Source organism: Danio rerio, chromosome 6, assembly GCF_049306965.1.
Source record: "Danio rerio strain Tuebingen ecotype United States chromosome 6, GRCz12tu, whole genome shotgun sequence".
NCBI classification, from domain to species: Eukaryota; Metazoa; Chordata; class Actinopteri; order Cypriniformes; family Danionidae; genus Danio; species Danio rerio.
In genome coordinates, this window is record NC_133181.1 from 32,688,638 (window position 1) to 32,709,278 (window position 20,641).

Here is a 20,641-nt window from a genome sequence, read left to right on the forward strand (position 1 = left end):
AAACACTTCTACACTTCAGATGTGCTCTCTGATGAACCACCACTGACTGACAAATCCTTGCTGCAGCTCTGATATAGTACATGTTTTATTTATGGAAAAAAAATGAGAAGCGCTGCAGAGTTTAGGTGCTCTGCATTTGTCTGAGGTAATTACTGAATTGTGTATAATCCATACAATATGTGAAGCTGATTAGTTGTTTTTATCATATGATATATGGTGCGCTGATGGCATTCTGAAAAGTTGAGATGTTACCAACTTACTGCACTGTACTTTATGTGTGCTTGGAAAAAAACATGTGCAACACACCACATGTGTATTGTGACCACAATATGCACATACTTTAAGGGCTCTATCATATACCCGGTGCAATGAGACGCAAGAAATGTTTTGCGTTATTTATTGCGCAATATAAATTTCCACGTTTTACACCATGTTGTTTAAATAATAAATCCATTTACGCTACTTTGTGGACTTATGAATGTTCTGGTCTAGAAAGGAGGTGTGTTAAAGCACATTGTTGGCGCGATGCTATTTTGAGAAACTGAAATAGACTGCACTATTGACCAAGTAAAAGCTGGTCCAAAAAAAGTAAAAGCTAAAAGTCCAGTGCAGAGCGCGTTAGTTCCCCTTCGGTTGGGGAACTTCAGTGCTATAAAGTGGATTTGATCTTTGTGAAAATCCACGAAATGGGAGGATTCGGTTCAGAAGCCGCTTGTCTGAAAGAGTATTTAACGGGCCAATGAATGCAATGAATTGACAGCGTAAGCTTGCGCAGGTGTGCTTCTTTGCCAATTATCCCAGCATATAAGCACATCTGGAGCGAGCAAACGCCATCCTTTTCGCTTCAGAGACTTTCTGATCGAGTCGATGAGGGTTCCTCCTGCTGTGATCCAGCGATTCAGAGCGAACGAGAGCATTCTCCTGGTCCAGAGTGTGTACACGCAGCGGCAGACGGTCAAGCTAGGATTTCTCCCTTGCCTGGCGTTCTTTGGGTCCGGTCCTCCAGAGCGGTGCGTATAAAGTTGCAAACTTCACAGAAAGAGCAACACAGTCGTGCAGCACGTCCTTTTCAGGACGGCGCTCCGACTGTGCGTTTCTGGATGCGGTGGTTTCCTGTCCTCGGATGATAGGCACGGTCACTGCGTTGCATGCCTGGGGGGTCCAGCATGATAATGCGCTGCTTGCGGGCAGTTCATGTCCTCATTGCGATGCCATGACTGTTGCGCAGTGAAGACCGCGGCTAGCCTTTGCAAAAGGGCAAACCACCCCAGTTGTCCCCTGGTCTGCAGCGGGCACTCGGGCAGATCTCAGGGTTTCAGCGAGAGATAATCCGTCACCCACGGGCCCGCGGACCTCCCGCTCTTCTAAGTGCTCCATCCAAGCTTCGGGCAGGGGAAGCGATCCGTCTAACAGATGGTAGCCCCCACGCTCGATGACACCGGAGACCAGACATCCAGCGCGGCATCGGAGGGTGGGCTTTCATTGACCGATGATGATCCAGACCCGCTCGCCCCCTCCGGGCAGGTGAGCGCTGTCAAACGGATCCTGAAACGGACATGTTAGCCGTGCTTTCCCGCGCTGCTTCGGCCGTGGGTTGGAGATGGTTTATCCCCCAGCTGATGGGTTATGTCTTATCGGCGGTCCGTAGCCCGCTCCGCCCGCCGTGCCATTCATGCCTGGGCAGCCCCCCTGCCCAGAACGCTGCTAAGTCCGGAAACGGCCCGCAAAGTGTCCCTGGGACAGGCCATCTGGAGAAGAGGGAACTTGCTCTTTCCCCGCTGGAGGGCGGGGCCCCATTTCCAACGGCACTTTTTACTGCCATGAAAACATCATGAAAGAGCACTTTTCCCACTTCCCCGGATGTGACAGCCCGAAATCTGCCAGTCTGGGACGCTATGCTTTCTGGCTTGCAGATTCGGTGCGTTTCGCCAGTGGCTCACGAGCGCTGGGAGGACGGTCTCCTTTCTCCTACCCCTCGAGCCTCCCCTCTGGAGCTCGGGTGCGGACTGAGAGCAAATCTCTCACCTCCAGCTTTTCCGTGGGACCCGCGCGCTTCCCGGATCAGCACACCCACTCCGCGCTGCCCTACTGCTGGTACGTCAGCGATTGTAGCGATGAGTCCATTAGCGAGAGCTCTGCCTGCCTGGTTAGCACGGGCCAGCTCTTCGCGGTGGCTCATACACACAATCAGACTCGGCTATGCGATTCAGTTCGCGAAACGGCCCCCCAAGTCACGGGTGTGTATTCTCCAGGGTCAGCCCCCTGTCCGCCCCTGTCTTTCGAGAGGAGATTGCTGTCCTCCTGGCGAAGGATGCAATCAAGCCGCTCCCTTCAGCCGAGATGGAGAGCGGGTTTTACAGCCCACACTTCATCGTGCCCAAAAAGAGCGGTGGGTCACGGCCAATCCTAGATCTGCGCGTTTTGAACCGCTGTCTGCACAAGCTGCCGTTCAGAATACTCACGCAGAAGCGCATCCTCCGGTGCGTTCGTTCTCTGGGTTGGTCTGCAGCATTAGACCTGATGGACGTGTATTTCCATGTCTCCACTCTTCCTCGCCACCGTCAGTTTCTGCGGTTTACGTTTGAAGGTCGAGCTTGGCAATACAAAGCCCTCCCCTTCGGGCTCTCTCTGTCTCTCTAGCGCCCCTTCGGCTCGCGGGCATCCGCATACTCAATTTTCTTGACGACTGGCTGATTTTTGCCCTCTCTCGGAGCAATTGATTATGCACAGAGACAAAGTGCTCCGGCACTTCCACCTGTTGGGGTTTCAGGTCAACCGAGAAAAGAGCAAACTCGCCCCCGTGCAGAGGATCTCTTCTCTCGGGCTGGAGCTGGACTCGGTCACCATGGCAGCACGCCTCTCCAGAGAGCGCACTCAGCTGATGCTGTACTGTCTGAGAGAGCTCGACAGTAAAATAGCGGTTCCCACTGAAACTATTTCAGAGGCTCCTGCCGCTTTATGACGCTCGGATTACTCTATATGAGACCACTTCAGCACTGGCTTCACGATCGAGTCCCCAGATGCGCATGGCACGCGCGCGCACACAGAGTCTCTGTTACTGCGCTGTGTCGCCGCGCCCTCAGCCCTTGAAGCGACCCCTCGTTCCTACAGGCCTGAGTGTCTCTAGGACAGGCGTCCAGTCTTGTTGTCATTTCAACAGACGCTTCCAACACGGGCTGGGGGGCTGTGCGTTGCGGGCATGCGGCTGCGGACCTGTGGAAAGGTACCCAGTTGCAGTTCCTCGCCCTCCACCGTTTTTTTCCGGTGCTGGAGCGGCAACACGTGCTGGTCAGGACACACAGTACGGCGGCGGCGGTGTAAATCAACTGTATGGGGATTATGCGCTCTCGCCACATGTCTCAGTTCGCCCGCCGTCTGCTCCTCTGGAGTCATCCGCGGTTGAAACCGCTGCACGCCATTCATATTCAGGCAAGCTCAACCGTGCAGCTGATGCGCTCTCACGGCAGCCTTACGTCCTGGAGAATGGATACTCCACCTCGAGTCTGTTCAGCTGATATGGGCGCAGTTTGGGGAAGTCCAGATCAATCTGTTGCTTCCCCCGAGATCGCTCATTGCCAGTTGTTTTTTTCCCTGACCGAGTGCTCTCTTGCACTGGCTTACAGCTGGCCTTGGGGCATGCACAAATACGCGTTTCCCCCAGTGAGCCTGCTCGCGAGCCTGCTCGCGCAGTTACTGTGCAAGGTCAGGGAGGACGAGGAACAGGTGGCTGGTTGTACCCCTCTGGCTCAACCGGACCTGGATGTCAGAGCTCTCCCTCCTCGTGATGGCCCTCCCCTGGCAGTTCCCTTCGAGAGAGCACCTACTCTCTCAGGGACAGGGCACCATCTGGCACCCTCGCCGATCTTTGGAGGTCCTTAGACGCGAGGAAGACTTAGGTAACCTCCGATTGCGGTGGCTAATACCGTCACTCGGGCTAGAGCCCCCTCCCCGAGCGCGCCTATGCCCTGAAGTGGAGTCTATTCACTGAATGGTGTGTCTCTCGCAGAGAAGACCCCCGTAATTTGCCAGATCAGCCTTGTGCTTTCTTTACGCCGAGAGAAGCTGGAGAGCAGGCTGTCGCCCTCCACACTCAAGGTTACGTGGCTGCCATCTCCACTCTCATGACGCGGTGGCTGGCAGCACCGTGGGAACGCATAACCTCATCATCTGGTTCCTCAGGGGCGCTAGGCGAATTAATCCACCCCGCCCCCTCTCATGCCCTCTTAGGATCTCACCCTCGTTACACGAGCCGCGTCAGATCCCTTCGATTCTCGACTCAGTATCTTCTGTCCCTGAAGACAGCTCTGCTGCTTGCGTTGATATCGATTAGAGGGTCGGAGACACGGAGGCATATTTTCGGTCAGTGACTCGTGCCTGTAATTGGGCTAGCTTTCTCTCACGTCCTGAGACCCCGCCCGCGATATGTGCCCAAGGTTCCTACCACTTCGTTTTAATACCAGGTAGTGAGCCTGCAAGCGCTGCCCTCGGAGGACGCAGACCCAGCCCTTTCTTTATTGTCCAGTTCGCGTCTTGCGTATTATCCGGACCGCACTCAGAGTTTAGATCATCTGAGCAGCTCCGTCTGTTATGGCGGTCGGCAGCAGGGAAGTGCCGCACCGAATTAATTTTTCCCACTGGTTTGTGGATGACATTCTCTCGCTTATCAGAGCCGAGGTGAGCCGCGTCCCCCAAAAGTGCATGCGCACTCCACTCTGAGCTTCGTATCCTCTCGAGCGCGCGCACGCGGTGCCTCTCTAACAGACATCTGTAGAGCTGCGGGCTGGGTGACACCCGACACATTTGCAAGGTTTTACAATCTGTGAATGTAGCCGGTTTCCTCAAGGGTATTAGGTAACCCTTTGGTGATTGAGAAAACAATTCGGTAGGGTGTTGAAACACGCTTGCTGCGCCATTCTCCCTGACACAGAGGTGCGTGCAGCCCGCGTTTTGGGTATAGGTGCCTGCTCTGTGTGATCCCCACTAGGCGATCCCATATGCTTATTCCGCCACGTTTAAGCCCCCTCCCCCCCCCCCCCCCCCCGGGCGGACCCGTGTCTTCCCTCTCCGCTAACCACTTTTTTGCTATGCGTACTCCCCCTTTTGAGGGCTAGTCCATATGTAAATTCTGCCATCTTTCCCCCCTTGGGTAACGGATGGCCTCCGCTTCGTCCTCCCTATCGGGATTGCACGCTTCCCAACATACTGTCGTATTTTCCTAGAATTATCTAGATGCTCACGACTTCCCAAAAAATCCGTAAGACTTCTGTTGAAGTAGGATAAATTAGGGCCAGGGACACGTTGAAGGACCGCGCCTCCCATGATGTGGGTGTGCCACGCTTGCTTGACTATCCCCTCATCGGGGGCGTTGGTAAGGTGCAGTCATTATGGCGCTTTCCATAGGTCTCCCATTTCGTGGATTTCCCAAAGATCAAATCCACTTAATAGCACTGAAGTTCCCCAACCGAAGGGGAACGTTCGAGGTTACAGACCCTTCGTTCCCCGAGGAGGGGAACGGTAGTGCTATACTCCGTCGCCATAATGACTGTCCCTTAGCTGTTTGAAAGTCTCTTCAGCTTAAAAGGATGGCGTTTGCTCGCTCCAGGTGTGCTTGTATGCTGGGATAATTGGCAATGAAGCACACCTGCGCAAGCTTACGCTGCCAATTCATTGCATTCATTGGCCCGTTAAATACTCTTTCAGACAAGCGATTTCTGAACCGAATCCTCACATTTCGTGGATTTTCACAAAGATCAAATCCACTTAATATCACTTCCGTTCCCCTCCTCGGGGAGCGAAGGGTTACTTCTGTAACCTCGACCGTTATATAGGATGCTCATTCTTTATCTTCGTGCTGATGGTCTGTTTTCTCATTAGTGAAACGTTCAGTTTTTCCATTCAGTTTTTCCACTTACAAAGTCTGTCATTTAAATAGCAAATGTGTCATGGCGTGACTCAAATGACTCTGATAGGGAATGGGAGATGAAGCTCTGATTGGTTTAATGCACATTATGCTTAAACCATAACTCATTAAGAGAATAAGATCAACCCTGTTAGACCATGCACCAGGTTGCAGAGCATGTTTTTCTGTCCTTAAAATAGCAAAAGTGGATTCGGACACTCCTTTAATGCTTTTGTGCCATGCGTTTTATACTTGCACCTAGATCGTTAAAACAGAACCCTTAAAGTCTATCTGGCTTATGAAAACCCCTTGGGACCTATCATACACCTGGCGCAATGTGGCGCAAGGTGCAACGCAATCGTTGTTTGCTAGTTTCAGCTAGGCGCAAGAGTCGTTTTGACATTTTTAGCCACGCTGTTTAAATAGCAAATGAATGTGCGCTCATATGTGCGCCTATAGGCGTTCTAATCTAAAAAAAGCAGGCGTGTTTTGGCTCATTGCTAGAGCGTTGATAATATGAGAAACTATAATAGTCTGTTCTTTAGACCAAAACAAAGCCGGTCTAAAGTCCAGCGCAGAGCGCGTAAATTGTGCGCCTTGCTTACACACTGCTTAATACACACAAGATGTAGAGCAACACGCAAATATCTTTACATATGAAAAAGAATTAAAATATTAGGGATAGGCCTATATATTGGATATAATAAGGACATATATAGGATATAAATATAAAGGATTAAAATATTACAAAACATATTATTTTCTAGCCTACATAAATATGAAAAACCACTGCCTTCATGCCTTCTTCATCTCGGGAGGCTTTTTCAGTTCATTCAATTTGCTTTTGTATAATGTTATTATTATTAGCAGTATTATTTATTATATCCATATTTATATTTGTTTTATTAAAAACAAACTTCGTTATTATTGTTTATTTATTCGTTTGCTGGAAATTAGAACTGAATTTAGAAATAGTTTTGAAACAAATGTTTGCGCTTAAAAAACAAAATTCATTATTTATAGGCTAATGGATGTCTGTGCGTACAAGGTTTCCCTATCCACGAGAGCGAAAGTGAAAGTAGATATTTTATCTGTCATTCTCGTGCTGCAGATGCTCTATTTATCTGTTTTCTTGCTAGTGAAATGCTCAGTTTTTCCTCTCACACTTACTTTATGTCATGTGTGCTTATCGCGTGATGCAACTGGCTCTTAAAGGGAATGGGAGATGAGACTCTGATTGGTTTATTGTCAAAACACACCTATAACTCATTAAGAAAATAAACTCAACCCTTTAAGACCAAACACCACGGCGCAACGCGGATTTTTCCTGTCCTTATATTAGCAAAAATGGATTCTGACATGCCCTGAAAGCGTTTGCGCCCGGCGCTTTGCGCATGGATTGTAAAAATAAAGCCCCTTATGTGCGGCCAACAACAAAAAACATTTACACATACGTTTTTCCAACTAATAATATGACATTGAAAACAATAGGTGTGTTTTGTAAAAAATAAAATAAAATCCCTATACTTTCAAGTATGAAATCTATAACGAGGCTGACACAGCATGTTGGTACTTAAGTAGATGCAATTGATGCAAACTCTGCATTTGATATTATAAGTAGATGTGTCCTGCACTTACCCCTGGTATAGTTTGTAATGAATTGTTGTCCAGCCACAGCTCTTTTAGACTATGGATCTGCTCCAGCACTTCTGGCTGTAACAATAAAGAGGATCATACCAGCAAAAGAACAGTAAAAAGTGTAGTACATCATAAAAACAACAACTTTTGATTGCCATTTCAATCCTAGGCCTGTTCAAACCAAATATGATCACTACAACATATAGTCTTAAAAATGTTTCTAAATATAAAGGCATAGTCCATGCTACAATTATAATGATAACGGTACAGAGGAAATAAGTGCTTAAAATTAAGTTTTTCCCCCAGCTGATGAATCATAAACATGTTGAATGATGTTATGTATCCCTTTAAAAGTGCCATACAATTAAATCTGAATACCTGAATAATAACAGCTTAGGACATGAAAAAAGTGTTCCTAAAAAACAGTTTAACAAGAGTAACTCCTCTCAAACATCCACCGGAGGTATTAGTGTGGGAAAATACGACTGATTTTCCTTTTACTTGGGGTGATCTCCACCTAAGGTAAATCATACAATATTTCTCCCTTATTTTGTCTATTAACATATTCAGTGCATTCAACACATATAGTATAAAGCGAAGTCTTCTGGGACTTAAAACAACTCTTAAAGAAAAAGACAGTATGTAGTGATAAATGCATTGCAAATTGTTAGCTAAATCCTCCGAGAAGCTTTATTTGCTTTCCTACATCATTCAAGATTTAAGAAGCAAAACTAAATATTAAAGCCAATTTTAATTTCAGAAAAACACCTTAGAGTGGGTATTAAATATTAAATCCCACCACTTTGCTGCACATCCTCTGAATCTTTTAAAGACAGCACAAACATTAGAAGGTGATGAAACCAATAACCAATTCTTATAAAATATCCGCACGATTTTGACAAATAGCAGCATCGCAGAGGCTGGGAAAACAAATTATGGTTTTAAATTTAATTTGAAAAGACTGAGAGCTTTGGTGTGCAGACTCAGTCAGTTTTTAATGGCTGCTGCTTGCTTTTCTCTCCTTTTGAGCCGCAGCATCTGTGCCTTCATGATCCCCTCAGCAAGAAGTTCAATTAAGAAAGAATCTGAAGCTCAGGGAACCACACCAGTCAACATCTGCCAACATCACAGCGAGAGGCAGAGATCCTGACAAATGCCTTGTGCCGTCAGTGCTCCATTCTCAACAGCCATTGTTTGGAGAATGTGTGCTGTTTGAGAGAAATCTCTTCGTAAAAGACCATGACACCAACAGAGGCGTAATAAATTAAACTAATGATTGTTTTCAGGCTGTGCAAATGCTATGCCATCATTACCTGACATGATGCAATGCATCCAAAATCGCTTGAGGAAACCGCTGAGTAACATTTCAGTTGAGGATTATTGCTTCTTAATGTGCTGTCTTTGTTTTTCTCATAAAAGGTTTGGTACTTTCCATGAATAGATTAAAAAATATCGAATACAAAACCCCAGAGTCAGGAGATGCTTAACCTTCACATAATGTTTATCTTCAACCAAAGAAGGTCAAAATAAATAACTGTCACTATTTTTGAAGAAGCATTTTAGTTCAGGGTGTCTGCAGGGTTTTAAAAAATACTAAAAGTTGATAAAACTATTACGAGAAAATTAAGGCCCTTAAAAGGTTTGAAAAAGTCTTAGGGTGCTTTCACACCTAGACTTTTGTTCTGGAACCTGTCTCATTTGCCCAGTTAGCGCAATTCGTTTGGCATATGTGAATCCAGCCATGGCGCTCGGATCCACGCCAAATCAATTGGTCCGAAATGAGGTGGTCTCGGCTCGATTAAAACGAACTCTGGAGCGGATCGATTGTAGTGAGAAAGCAATACGAATCGAGCCCGAATATATCACAGTGGTTTGTGGATATATAATATGCATACGAGTATATGAAGAGAGAATTATGAATAGGGCGGGAGGTCATTCCAGACAGTCTCCCGCAAATGCACAGAGACTCCCGGATGTATGCAAAGGAGTGATAATCTCCTGGAATTTGTGAGTCTCCCTCCTGGTCCTCAAATACGTTGCGCACCCTTCTCACCCCTCCCCACCACATCCCTCCTCGCTCTTCAGACATGTCGTGCGCGCTGTCAAACACCACCAAAACACCACCTCCCCTGACAGCTGAGCGACACTCTGCAAAATAAACCGTGCAACTCTGACCAATGTGAGGAGAGTTTACTCACATGTGACTTGTTTTAGCTCTTTTGGTCCGTTTAGAAACTTTGCCTTGTGAAAGTGAACCACGCAAAGAGCAACAATGTAACAATTTTAATCCCTGTTTCGGAACAAATAAATCGATTCACGCGTGTGAAAACACCCTTAATCACGTTTTATGAGGTCTTACATTTTGTTTAAGTGTTGACCAAAGTGTTTGACTCCAAAAAAAAAAGCATAAATATATTTCGTTGTATTATTATCTGCATGTTCAGTCCACGCGATTGGTTCGGGTCCAGGGCGCGTCTGGCCAATGTATTCCATCACGTAATTTGCAACAAATGTGGGAAGGTAATGTGACGCTCTCTACATGTAGAGAAACCATAGAGTGAAACAGATGGCAAAATAGAAAAATGTATGTTTCCACTCCTGAGGAAGACGAGTTTAAATAGTGGCTGAAGCCTGTGGCTGAAAACTACAGCGTAATTTATTCTTTCAAGCTTTGTTTCCTCTAAGCTTATCTGAGTTCTGTTGTATGGTTGTGCTCGACTGATTTATTTAACTACAACTGTTTATTAATAACTGATTATTACGTTAAAGGTTTGAAGTGGCAATGAGATCTTAAAATATTCTAAGAAGGTCTTTAAAAAGTTTAAAAAGGCATTGAAATCACCTTTAGGATTCCTGCATATACCCTGTGGTTTATGTATTAGTTGTTTCTGTTTTGTTTTGTACAAATTGTACTGTAGACATCATGTACATTTTTTGTTGAATGATTTTTAAATTTGGTGTAACGTGCATATTAATGTTAATGTAATTTTTATTGGTTAATTATCTAAAAAACAAAAATTAAGAATAAACATTAATTGAAATGGAATGAAGTGTATTCTAATCTAAGCTTGACATTAACTTTTTTGATCACCAGCTACTGTGGCTAGCAGTTTTCCAACATTACCAGCCACTGGCCATTTTCACTAGCCACAATTTTGTTGTTGGGAAGATATATTTTACACGCATATATTTGACTTTGACATGCTGTAATTACTCAATTTAGATTTTGTTATGTCCACATGCCTCATCATTCACTTTTTTTGTGTGTGTTGTATATGAGCTTGGTTAATGAGCATAAGTAAATGTGTTGTGGTTTTATAGTGTCGCATTGCAATTACACTGAAAAAAATGCTAAGCAAAACATATTGTCTTGTTTTCTGAAATAATATGCCAATATTAGGTGAATTTTTCCTTAAAACAAGCAAAATAATCTTGTTATTCCTATTTTTGACATACGATTATTTAGCTTGTTTTAAGGACAAACTCACTTAATTTTGGCATATTATTTCTTAAAACAAGACAATATGTTTTGCGTGTCTAGAAATTTCTTGATTTAAGAATTTTTAGATATTTGGATTAGAAACAAGCCAAAGAAATCTGAGTAAGGTAATCAATTTTTGCATTGTAGTTTTATTTCACATGACTTTTCGGTTCTTAAAAATAAAGGATTACCAAATTTATCTCTGACCACACCAAAAATAAATAAATAATTATTTCTTAGCCACAAATTCTTCAATATTCAATCTTACCACTATTTTTCTATATGAGATAGCAGCTATATAACAGCTGAAATTAGTTAATCATATAAAGATTTTTACTTGATTTTTTAGATTGTTTTGCAGCCCTGTTACAAAGGCATGGGATATCTGTGTGATTCTGTTATTAATTTAAAACTGAAATTAATCTAATCATGTTAGCAAACTAGTGATAAATCCAATGCAATCTCACAGTAATTATTACATCTTGAATTAGTGGCTAATTTGTATGAATTTGTCAAGAATCGGTTTGGTTTAGTTGTGGGGTTTGGGGACTTGCCTTCTTTTAAAAAGTTTTATGTTTTTGTACAAATTAAGTTGTATTATTTTCATATTATTTAGCCATTTTTCTGATAATACATAAAATTTCCTTGTGAGATTGGCTGGATGAATCTGATTCTGTCATTCTTAGGTAAACATGGGCGTAAGTTTGAGTTGTACACAATATTTTTTATTTTAGGGAAGATTTAAATATTTTGGAACAATAAACATGTCAGGCTAAATAATTCAAATAAATCATTGACCTGCTGTCTTCATTAGTTTCAAAAGCACAGAAAAAGCACATTAAAAAAACACTAATAGGTAGTTAATAGGCAAATAATTTTAGCTTTAATTTTAGTCTTAAAACTGTGACTAGACATTTTATACTTTGAAATGTGGTTATTGTCCCATGCCTATTCATAAGATTTCCAATTTAATACTTACAGAGCCTATATCCTCTTAAACTGTGAAAATCTATACTTTTACTCACATGACACCATGCCTTCAAAAGACATTCGGGATAAAGTTATAAAAGGCACAGCTTAGGAGAAGGCTACAACAACATTTCAAAAGGTAGAAACAGTTATTTGGAACGTGATTTTGCTTCAATCTGTAGGAAAAATAAAGCAATTATTTCAAAGGGGTATGATGATTTTCTATAGGCACTGTAAATATCTCAGATAATTCAAGCTGTTCAGGCTAGGTTATTTTAAGTAGATGCTACTTTAATAGATTATAGTTAAGAAAGAAAAGATTTGCTCCTCTAGTGCCTTCAAAAATAGAGCAACTTCATTAAGAGGTTTCACTTATAGTAGTTCTGTTGTTTTTAAGCCGCTAAAGGACCTCATTTATCACAAAAAAAGAGAATGTACCTCAAGAAATTAAAAGAGCACTGACGAGGCTGCCAACAGGAAAGGTCAGAAGTTATTTGAAAAGTCATGCTGAATTGGGACAGGGAGATTGAATGTCCAGACAGCCGAGCCAGAGAGTGTTGATGGGTGTTCTCTTATTACTTGGGGGCTTTGAGCAGTAAAGTGCGTTTACTGCAATGCCAAACCATCTGTTCCCTTTGGAAGCACTGATGCATTTTTAAATTTTTTCATCACCCAAGGACAAAGTGCCCTGGATACTGCAAACCTGTGTATGACACTGATAGAAACTTTAACAGTAATTTCACAACTCCACCTGTTTGGCACTGAGAAGCTTAAAATAAACCTGGTAATGAGGGTCAAAATATTTTTTATTTTATTTTATGATATGTTCAATATACAATATTGTTTATCTATATGTCATAGTGCGTAATATTATAACATCGAGTGAATATGTATTATTATTATAATCATTTCAAAATGTTAACTGATTGTTAAATTATTGTAAACTGCAGCAAAACTCATTTCACATGTTTGTTAGATGCCAAAATAGATGTAAATTTTATAAATACTAATATAACCTATATTTTGTTTAGATGTAAACTACACATATAAGGTGCAGTGCGTCTGCGAAATGACTAAATGTAAATGTAAATGTAAAATTGACCTTTTTACACAATTGTTCATACAAATTTATCATATGAATTTATATTGAATGAATTTATTAATTAGTTTTTTATTAAAAAACTATATTTTAGTGCTGTCGCCTCACAGCAAGAAGGTCGCTCTACCCTCGGGTCAGTTGGCGTTTCTGTGTGGAGTTTGCATGTTCTCCCTGCCTTCACGTGGGTTTCCTCCAGGTGCTCCAGTTTCCCCCACAGTCCAAAGACATGAGGCACAGGTGAATTGGGTAGGCTAAATTGTCTGTAGTGTATGAATGTGTGTGTGGATGTTTCTCAGGGATGGGTTGCAGCTGGAAGGGCATCCGCTGCGTAAAAACTTGCTGGATAAGTTGGCGGTTGGAATATAATAATAATTATTTCATTCATTCATTCATTTTCTTGTCGGCTTAGTCCCATTATTAATCCGGGGTCACCACAGCGGAATAAACCGCCAACTTATCCATCAAGTTCTTCTAGCCGCAACCCATCTCTGGGAAACATCCACACACACCTTTACACACACACTCATACACTACGGACAATTTAGCCTACCCAATTCACCTGTACCGACAATAATAATAATACTCCAACTACTACTAATAATAACAACAACAATAATAACAACAACAATAATAATAATAATAATAAACTATAATCATCTACATTTTCTATCATTTTTAAAATAATAATAGTAATATCAACAACAACAACAATAATAATAGTAATAATAGTAATAATAATAATAAATAATTATTCTCATTGTCTATCATTCTTAAAATAATAACAACATCAACAACAACAACAATAATAATAATAATAATAATAAAAATAATAATTCATTCTTTTTTTTTTTGCTTAGTCACTTTATTAATCTGGAGTCGCCACAGCGGAATGAACTACATGTTTTATGCAGCGGATGCCCTTCTCAGCTGCAACCCATTTCTGGGAATCCACACACACTCATTCACACACGTACACAACGGTCAATTTTAGCATACCCAATTCACCTGTACTGCATGTCTCTGGACAATGGGGGAAACCGGAGCACCCGGAGCAAACCCACTCGAACACGGGAAGAACACGCAAACTCCACACAGAAACACCAACTGACGAAGCCGAGGCTCGAACCAGCAACCTTACTGTGAGGTGAACATGCTACCCACTGCATCACCGCCTCATCAATAATAATAATAATAATAATAATAATAATAATAATAATAATAATAATAATTAACGATATAATTATTATTATTTGTATTATTATCATTATTATTATTATTTATTTAATTATTAATATTTGCTTAAATGTTTACTATTGATATTGTGAATCTGACTTTTGATATTGAAATATAGCTATATTGATATATCAATATCCATATTGCCCAGCCTCAACTACAAATGTTTTTCCAGCTATTATTACAACATGTACCGCTTTTTAAAAAACCCAACAGCTCCCAATCGAACGATCACACAGCATAGCCATTATTGGAAGAAATCTGCTATTAATAGCTATTCTGGTGTTCAGCTGCCACAGTTCCTCCAGACACAGTGCCTTGTCCATTGATTTATACTCAAATAAATGAATGCGGTGCTGCCAGCTTCAGGCTCTGCAAGAAACGGCTATAGGCAGGCTGTGAGTGCAGATAACTGGAATACATATGATAAATCCCCTGCCATTGTTTACTCCAGCTTGGGTGAGCCAATTAAATGCATCTCAGTGGTGAACGTTCGCGGCAAGCACTGCGTGTTTGAACCAACTCATGAATAATGGATCAACGCATGATGCAACCAACGCAGTGCAGCAGCAGAAATCTAACAAGAGACTCTCAGCTTCCCTGCTAAAGCCAAAATCCATGCTGAGTGCGCTAACAGCTGTCCCATTGATAAAAAGCCTTCAACAGGAGAGCATCTTTCTTACCAGTTCAGAGAATTCATTGCTTCCCAAGTCTAACCGCTCCAGTTGCGACAGCCTATGAATTGACCTACAACATGACAAGAGAAGAAATCAAAATTGGTTGTGGATTGTTCATGCAAACATAAACAATTTACTTGAATTCCCATGATATCATATTAAATAAGATATCTTCAACATCTTTTTTTAAATATGCCACAGGTGTAGTGATACACATCTATAATTTGCCATATAATATATACATGTACACAGACAATATATGCAGTTGAAGGCAAAACTAGCAGTGCTCCTGTGAACTTTTTATTTTTTATTTTTTAAACATTTCCTAAATTATGTTTAACAGAGTTAGGACATTTTCTAAATATTTCATTTGTTTCCTTAAAGACAAAAATGCAAAAAATATTTATTTTAGTTTTACATTATTGATAATTAAGTAATTACCTTAACTTGCCTAGTTTAATTAACCAAGTTAAGCCTTTAAACTGCACCATGCAGACTCATTCTGAAAATGTACCGCTATATAGATTTCTGCACCAAATATGTCCCTGGAGGTACGTTTTTTCGCAGTTTTTGTTTTTGTGAATTCACCAGAAGCCGCTGCTGACACTTTTTGAGATCTTAAATTTCTCTCACAAGTGCCATTCGTGCCTGCTGTTCTTGCATAAATACACCTAGAGGCCACTGTCGATTGACTGTTTACTGACTGAATGACTGACCGATTGACTTATCCACCCTCCTCCTTCTCTAAACCCAACCAATAGTGTTTTCAAAAGCACCAACTGACCCACTCACCTGATTTGATTTTCAGATTTGACCACAATTTCACCCTGTTATTTACTTGTATATTTTATTTTTTGGCTTCTGTTTTTGGGCCCTTTTATATACTCGACACAATAAGGCACAAGACGTGTTTTCCCCGATGTGTTGCTATTTTCAGACCAGCGCAAACTTAATTTTGCCGTTTTCCGCCACGTTTTATAAATGGCAAATCCATTTGCTCCACTTTGTGGACTCAGGGGTGATTTGGTCTAGAAAAGAGGTGTGTTAAGACGCATTGTTGACACGTTGCTATTTTGAGGAACTAAATTAGACTGTGCAATAGACTAGCTGAATGCATGTCTGAAGTCCAGCGCAGAGCACGTTAGTTGTGTGCCTTGCTTACACATTGCTTAAAACACGAAGGATGTACAGCAATAGGCAAATATCTTTACAAATGAAAAAGAATTATAGTAAATTATTACAAAAATGTATATTTTCTACATAAATATAAAAACCACTGCCTCCATGCCTTCTTCATCTCGGATCTAATTTTTCTGTTTATTCATGGCAATTTGCTTTTGGATAATGTTTTATTATTAATAGTATTATTTACTATATGCATATTTATATTTGCTTTGTTAAAAACATTGTTTTATTATTTGTCCACCTGTCAGGTTTTGGACCATATGGGGTATAGGACGTGCGTTTGGACTTAACTCTTTATTATTATTGCTTATTTATCCATTTGCTGAAAATTTTACCTGCATTTAGAAATAGTTTTGAAACAAATCTTTGCGCTTTACAAACAAAATTAATTATGTAGGCTAATGCATGTCTTCAGTGGAGCGCGTCCAACACCTCATCCTTGTCCACAAAAAAAAAGTGAAAGTAAAGACCGATTGGAGTATCGGTATCATTCAAGAGTATCATTCTTTTTCCTTGCACTTCAGATGGCCTGTTTAACTGTTTTCTCGCTTATGAGCATTCAGTTTTTCCACTTTTATCAGTTTCCCGCCATGTAAATAGCAAATGCGCCATGGCACGACTCTTAAAAGGAATGGAAGATGAGACTCTGATTGGTTATTGTCAAAACACACCCATAACTCTTTAAGAGAATAACCACAACCCTGTTAGACCATGCGTTGCATCGCAGAGCGTATTTGTATCGTCTTTAAAATAGCAAAAGTGAATTCGGACACGCCCTTAATGCTTTTGTGCCATGCACTTTAAACTTTGCGCCTAGATCTTTAAAATAGAGCCCTTTGTCTTACAGACAAACTAGTAAAAGCAAGAAAACCGTCCATACGAAAATAAGCGTTCAAAGGAACAGCGCCATACTGCCTCAAAGCATTCATTTTAAAGACAAAATATAGCCATACGTACTTCTAGCTACATAATTTGAGATCTCACTACGTTTTCAGAATGAACCTGTGTTGTCTACCTCTAGTTTTATAAATATTCATTATTAAATTGTTCAAAAAGTCCCAAGAATGATCTTCTGTCCAATAATCACAATAATCATTGTTTTGTTATACATTTAATAAGAAATAATTCATAGTATTACCTACTCAGTTCTGTCTCTTTTATCAGGAAGTTCGTAATTGCTTTACTGTTTAATGTATATGTGTAAAAATCTTTTTTTGCTTTTTATGAAAAAGGTCTTAAAACCACAGTGTAAAATTTTATAATTCATTAACAAATTGGTAAAGTAAAATCATAATACAATTAGATGTAGACCTTCATTTAAAAATGTCTTATTTGTAGTTTAAATGTTTGCTAACAATCATTTTAGTGTTTGTTATTGGATCTAAAATATTAGTCAATTAGTTTGACTCTATTTTTAATTGTAATCTTTAACATTATGGTAAGTTGTAGGTAATGGGCTTCCCAATATACAATATTTTACAGCATCAACTGTGAAACTACAATTGTATTTTATTTAAAGACAGAACCACAGTAAGTTCAGTTCACCACTGTTTTATACAAGAAAGCAAGTATATGTATACTTTTCCTCCTGCTTTATGAAAAATGTGACTTTGTGGCAAAAACAAATGTGACAAAACCGAGATACATAACAAATCATCATTTTTTTTTCTGTAATGTTAACTTTCTACTTCATGCAGTCTGGATTTAAAAGAAGGATGGGTGGTATTATTGCTGGCAGATAAAAATAGTCTTGAACCAGGACATCTGAACAAGTCAGCAAGCATAAACCACCGTGTGCAATATGTGTCCCTCTCTAGAGGGGTCCAGAGGTCTTCCCCACTGTGACAAATGAGATTGTAGGCTCTGCTACACTGACTATCTGTTACACTAAATCATGTCACACTTTACTAAAGGATGAACAAAATGGAAAAAAAAAGGGAAGATGAAAAAAGAGTTTTATATTTTTATACACTTTTGTTAAAGCAGCGTTATAAACATGTTAATATTGGCTTAGTTCTCAGCTGCTTTAGTAGTTGGAGTGACAAAAACTGTGCAAAAAATATATATAGGTCAATCAAGGTTATTTGTGGAGGAAAAACGTCATTAGAGGTAAAGAATAAAAATAAAGAATGTGACATGTCTAAAATAATAATATAAACAATATTTAAAAGATTGTTAGTGGATCTGTACTTAGCTAAATTATTATTATCATTTGGCTAAGATAAAGATCTAAATGGGAGATAAGAATAAATACGTAAGACTACAAGATAACTGGAAAAGAAACCGCGACAGCATTACAAATGCACACAAAGTAAAGCTGAGGGTATATTAAATACATAAGTTAAACAGAATCTCAACAAGAAACAGGTGAGCAACTTAATCAGTAACCATGACAACAAAATGGTGAATCTGGACAACATGGAAATTCAAACATTAAATACCTGAAGGGTCATGAAACACTACACTACATCATCTGAGATTTTAACAGGTGTTTGTATTGCACATCATAAAAGACAATGTTAGCATGCATACATTTTAATTATAGAAAATATTTTTTTAATTTTTAACTTAACAACTGCACTTTTGTCTTCACAGTTAAAAAGCGATACTCTATCGATGTCATGAAGTGACACTGAAATAACCACAGTGTTTGGTAACACATCTGTCTCTCATAAATATTCATGAAACTGAATATCTTTGTCTTGTGTGAATGGGTTTTGCTTTAGTTATTCATGACATCACACATTATTATGACAGCCCCTTAAACCATGAGCCTGCATTTAATATAAGTGAGAGATTTAATGAACTGTTCTTTACAGCTGCTTTACCAATATAAACGCTGCAAAATGCCTTAAATGTTATGCAACAGCGCTTTCATATGTTTTCAATGCAAAGTACAGATGCAAATGGAAACTTGTGCATTTATAACAGTGGGAAAATGTGTTGTGTAATGTACAGCTTACAAATGCATGTATAATGTACTTTTATTATATTGCATGTAAAGGTGAAATGCACTGTGCATTTGTGGGGAGCTTTCATGCCTACAATAAGTATCTGAATCTTAAGAGTTATTATAATAACTGTCTTCCATTCCTTCACCACTCCACAACTGAACATGCCCACTTTCAAATTCAGATAAACCAGGTGCTTTCATAACCATTTAGTGAAAAACTCAACAAGAAACAGGTGTGCAACCTAACCAGTTACTATGACAACACATTGCTGAATAGAACAAGGATATATGCTATGTTTAAGTCCTCGTGAGATATTCCTGAGTTGTTGTTTCATGTCAGATGCAATCATGTCACCTTGTTTGGCACAAAATCAAATTTTTTATACATACTCTATATTTCAACACCATTTGTAACTCCACACACAAAATGATCAGTAAACTCTATTGTGCATCAATGTGCGTAATTGTATTTTTTGCTGCTTCTATGTTTTTATTCAGTTTATAGGTAATTTCAGAATTGTGGATACATTTTGCATCTCCTAGGTGTATTTACAATGTTTATTTAGGGATATTTTGTCTTAAATATTAACTAAAGACTCCCATTGTTACATAAGGCAAGGCAAGACAAGGCAAGTTTATTAATTTAACACATCCAGCACATTAATACAAATTCATTTTGTGTCTGTCCCTTGTGCAAAATGTTTAGGATACAACAGACTGACTATTTCTCAACTCCTCTACTGTAATTTTTTAGTGAACCTCTCATTCAATTATATACATTTGTTTTTTTAATGCATAAAATGTGAATTTAAACATGCCTGTGGTATCTGGTTTGAGGTTAGCATCTTGAGTTAAATCACAACAATGTGTAAAATTGTCAACTCTATTAAATGAAAAGGTTTAACAATAAAGATCAAATATTTCTATAGCATTTAAGCAGTTTGTATTATTTTACATTAAAATGAATAATAGGGATTCAGCTTGGGATTCACTGTAAATTATACTTTTTGTTGTATAATATTTCAGTTTAAGGAAAATTAATGAGAAAAGTGTAACCACAATTGAAATGTAACCACAATTCTTATGCTTTTCACATGCTTTGTCATGGGCCCCGTTTACACTGGCAATTAAATGAGACCCAATTCCGATTTTTTGCTCATATGTGACAGAGCGGATCTGTTCTATAATCATGTAAACATAAAAAAACCCATGCATTCGGATATTCAGAGATCGGTTTCAGGCCTCATTCATATGAGGAAAAAAATCAGATATACAGTAAAATGGATATGTGACATGTAAACAGGCGGATCGGATTTATTGAGACATTTCGTTTTATCCATCATTATACATGTACTTGCAACAATGTGGTACTTCTCTGTGGTTTAATGACATAGAGCGTGTGTGGAGACGCTGACGCTGTAAACAACATCAACAACAACAGAGGAAACACGGAGGAAAGTGGTCAGTCGCCACAATTTGCTTCCACCAGACCTGAGATCTCTCTCGT

The 20,641-nt window shown here is 40.1% G+C and overlaps 1 protein-coding gene across 50 annotated transcripts in view; it reads right to left on the bottom strand.

Moving 5' to 3' along the window:
- lrrc7 (leucine rich repeat containing 7) overlaps positions 1-20,641 on the bottom strand; it is a 246,823-nt gene that overhangs the window by 55,585 nt on the left and 170,597 nt on the right. For all 50 annotated transcript variants that reach the window (XM_073954196.1, XM_073954237.1, XM_073954223.1 and 47 more), the window contains 2 exons: positions 15,003-15,066; positions 7,538-7,612 (listed from right to left, as the gene is read on the bottom strand). In XM_073954196.1, coding sequence (XP_073810297.1) covers positions 7,538-7,612; positions 15,003-15,066 — 139 coding nt within the window. The remainder of the gene's footprint in view (positions 1-7,537; positions 7,613-15,002; positions 15,067-20,641) is intronic.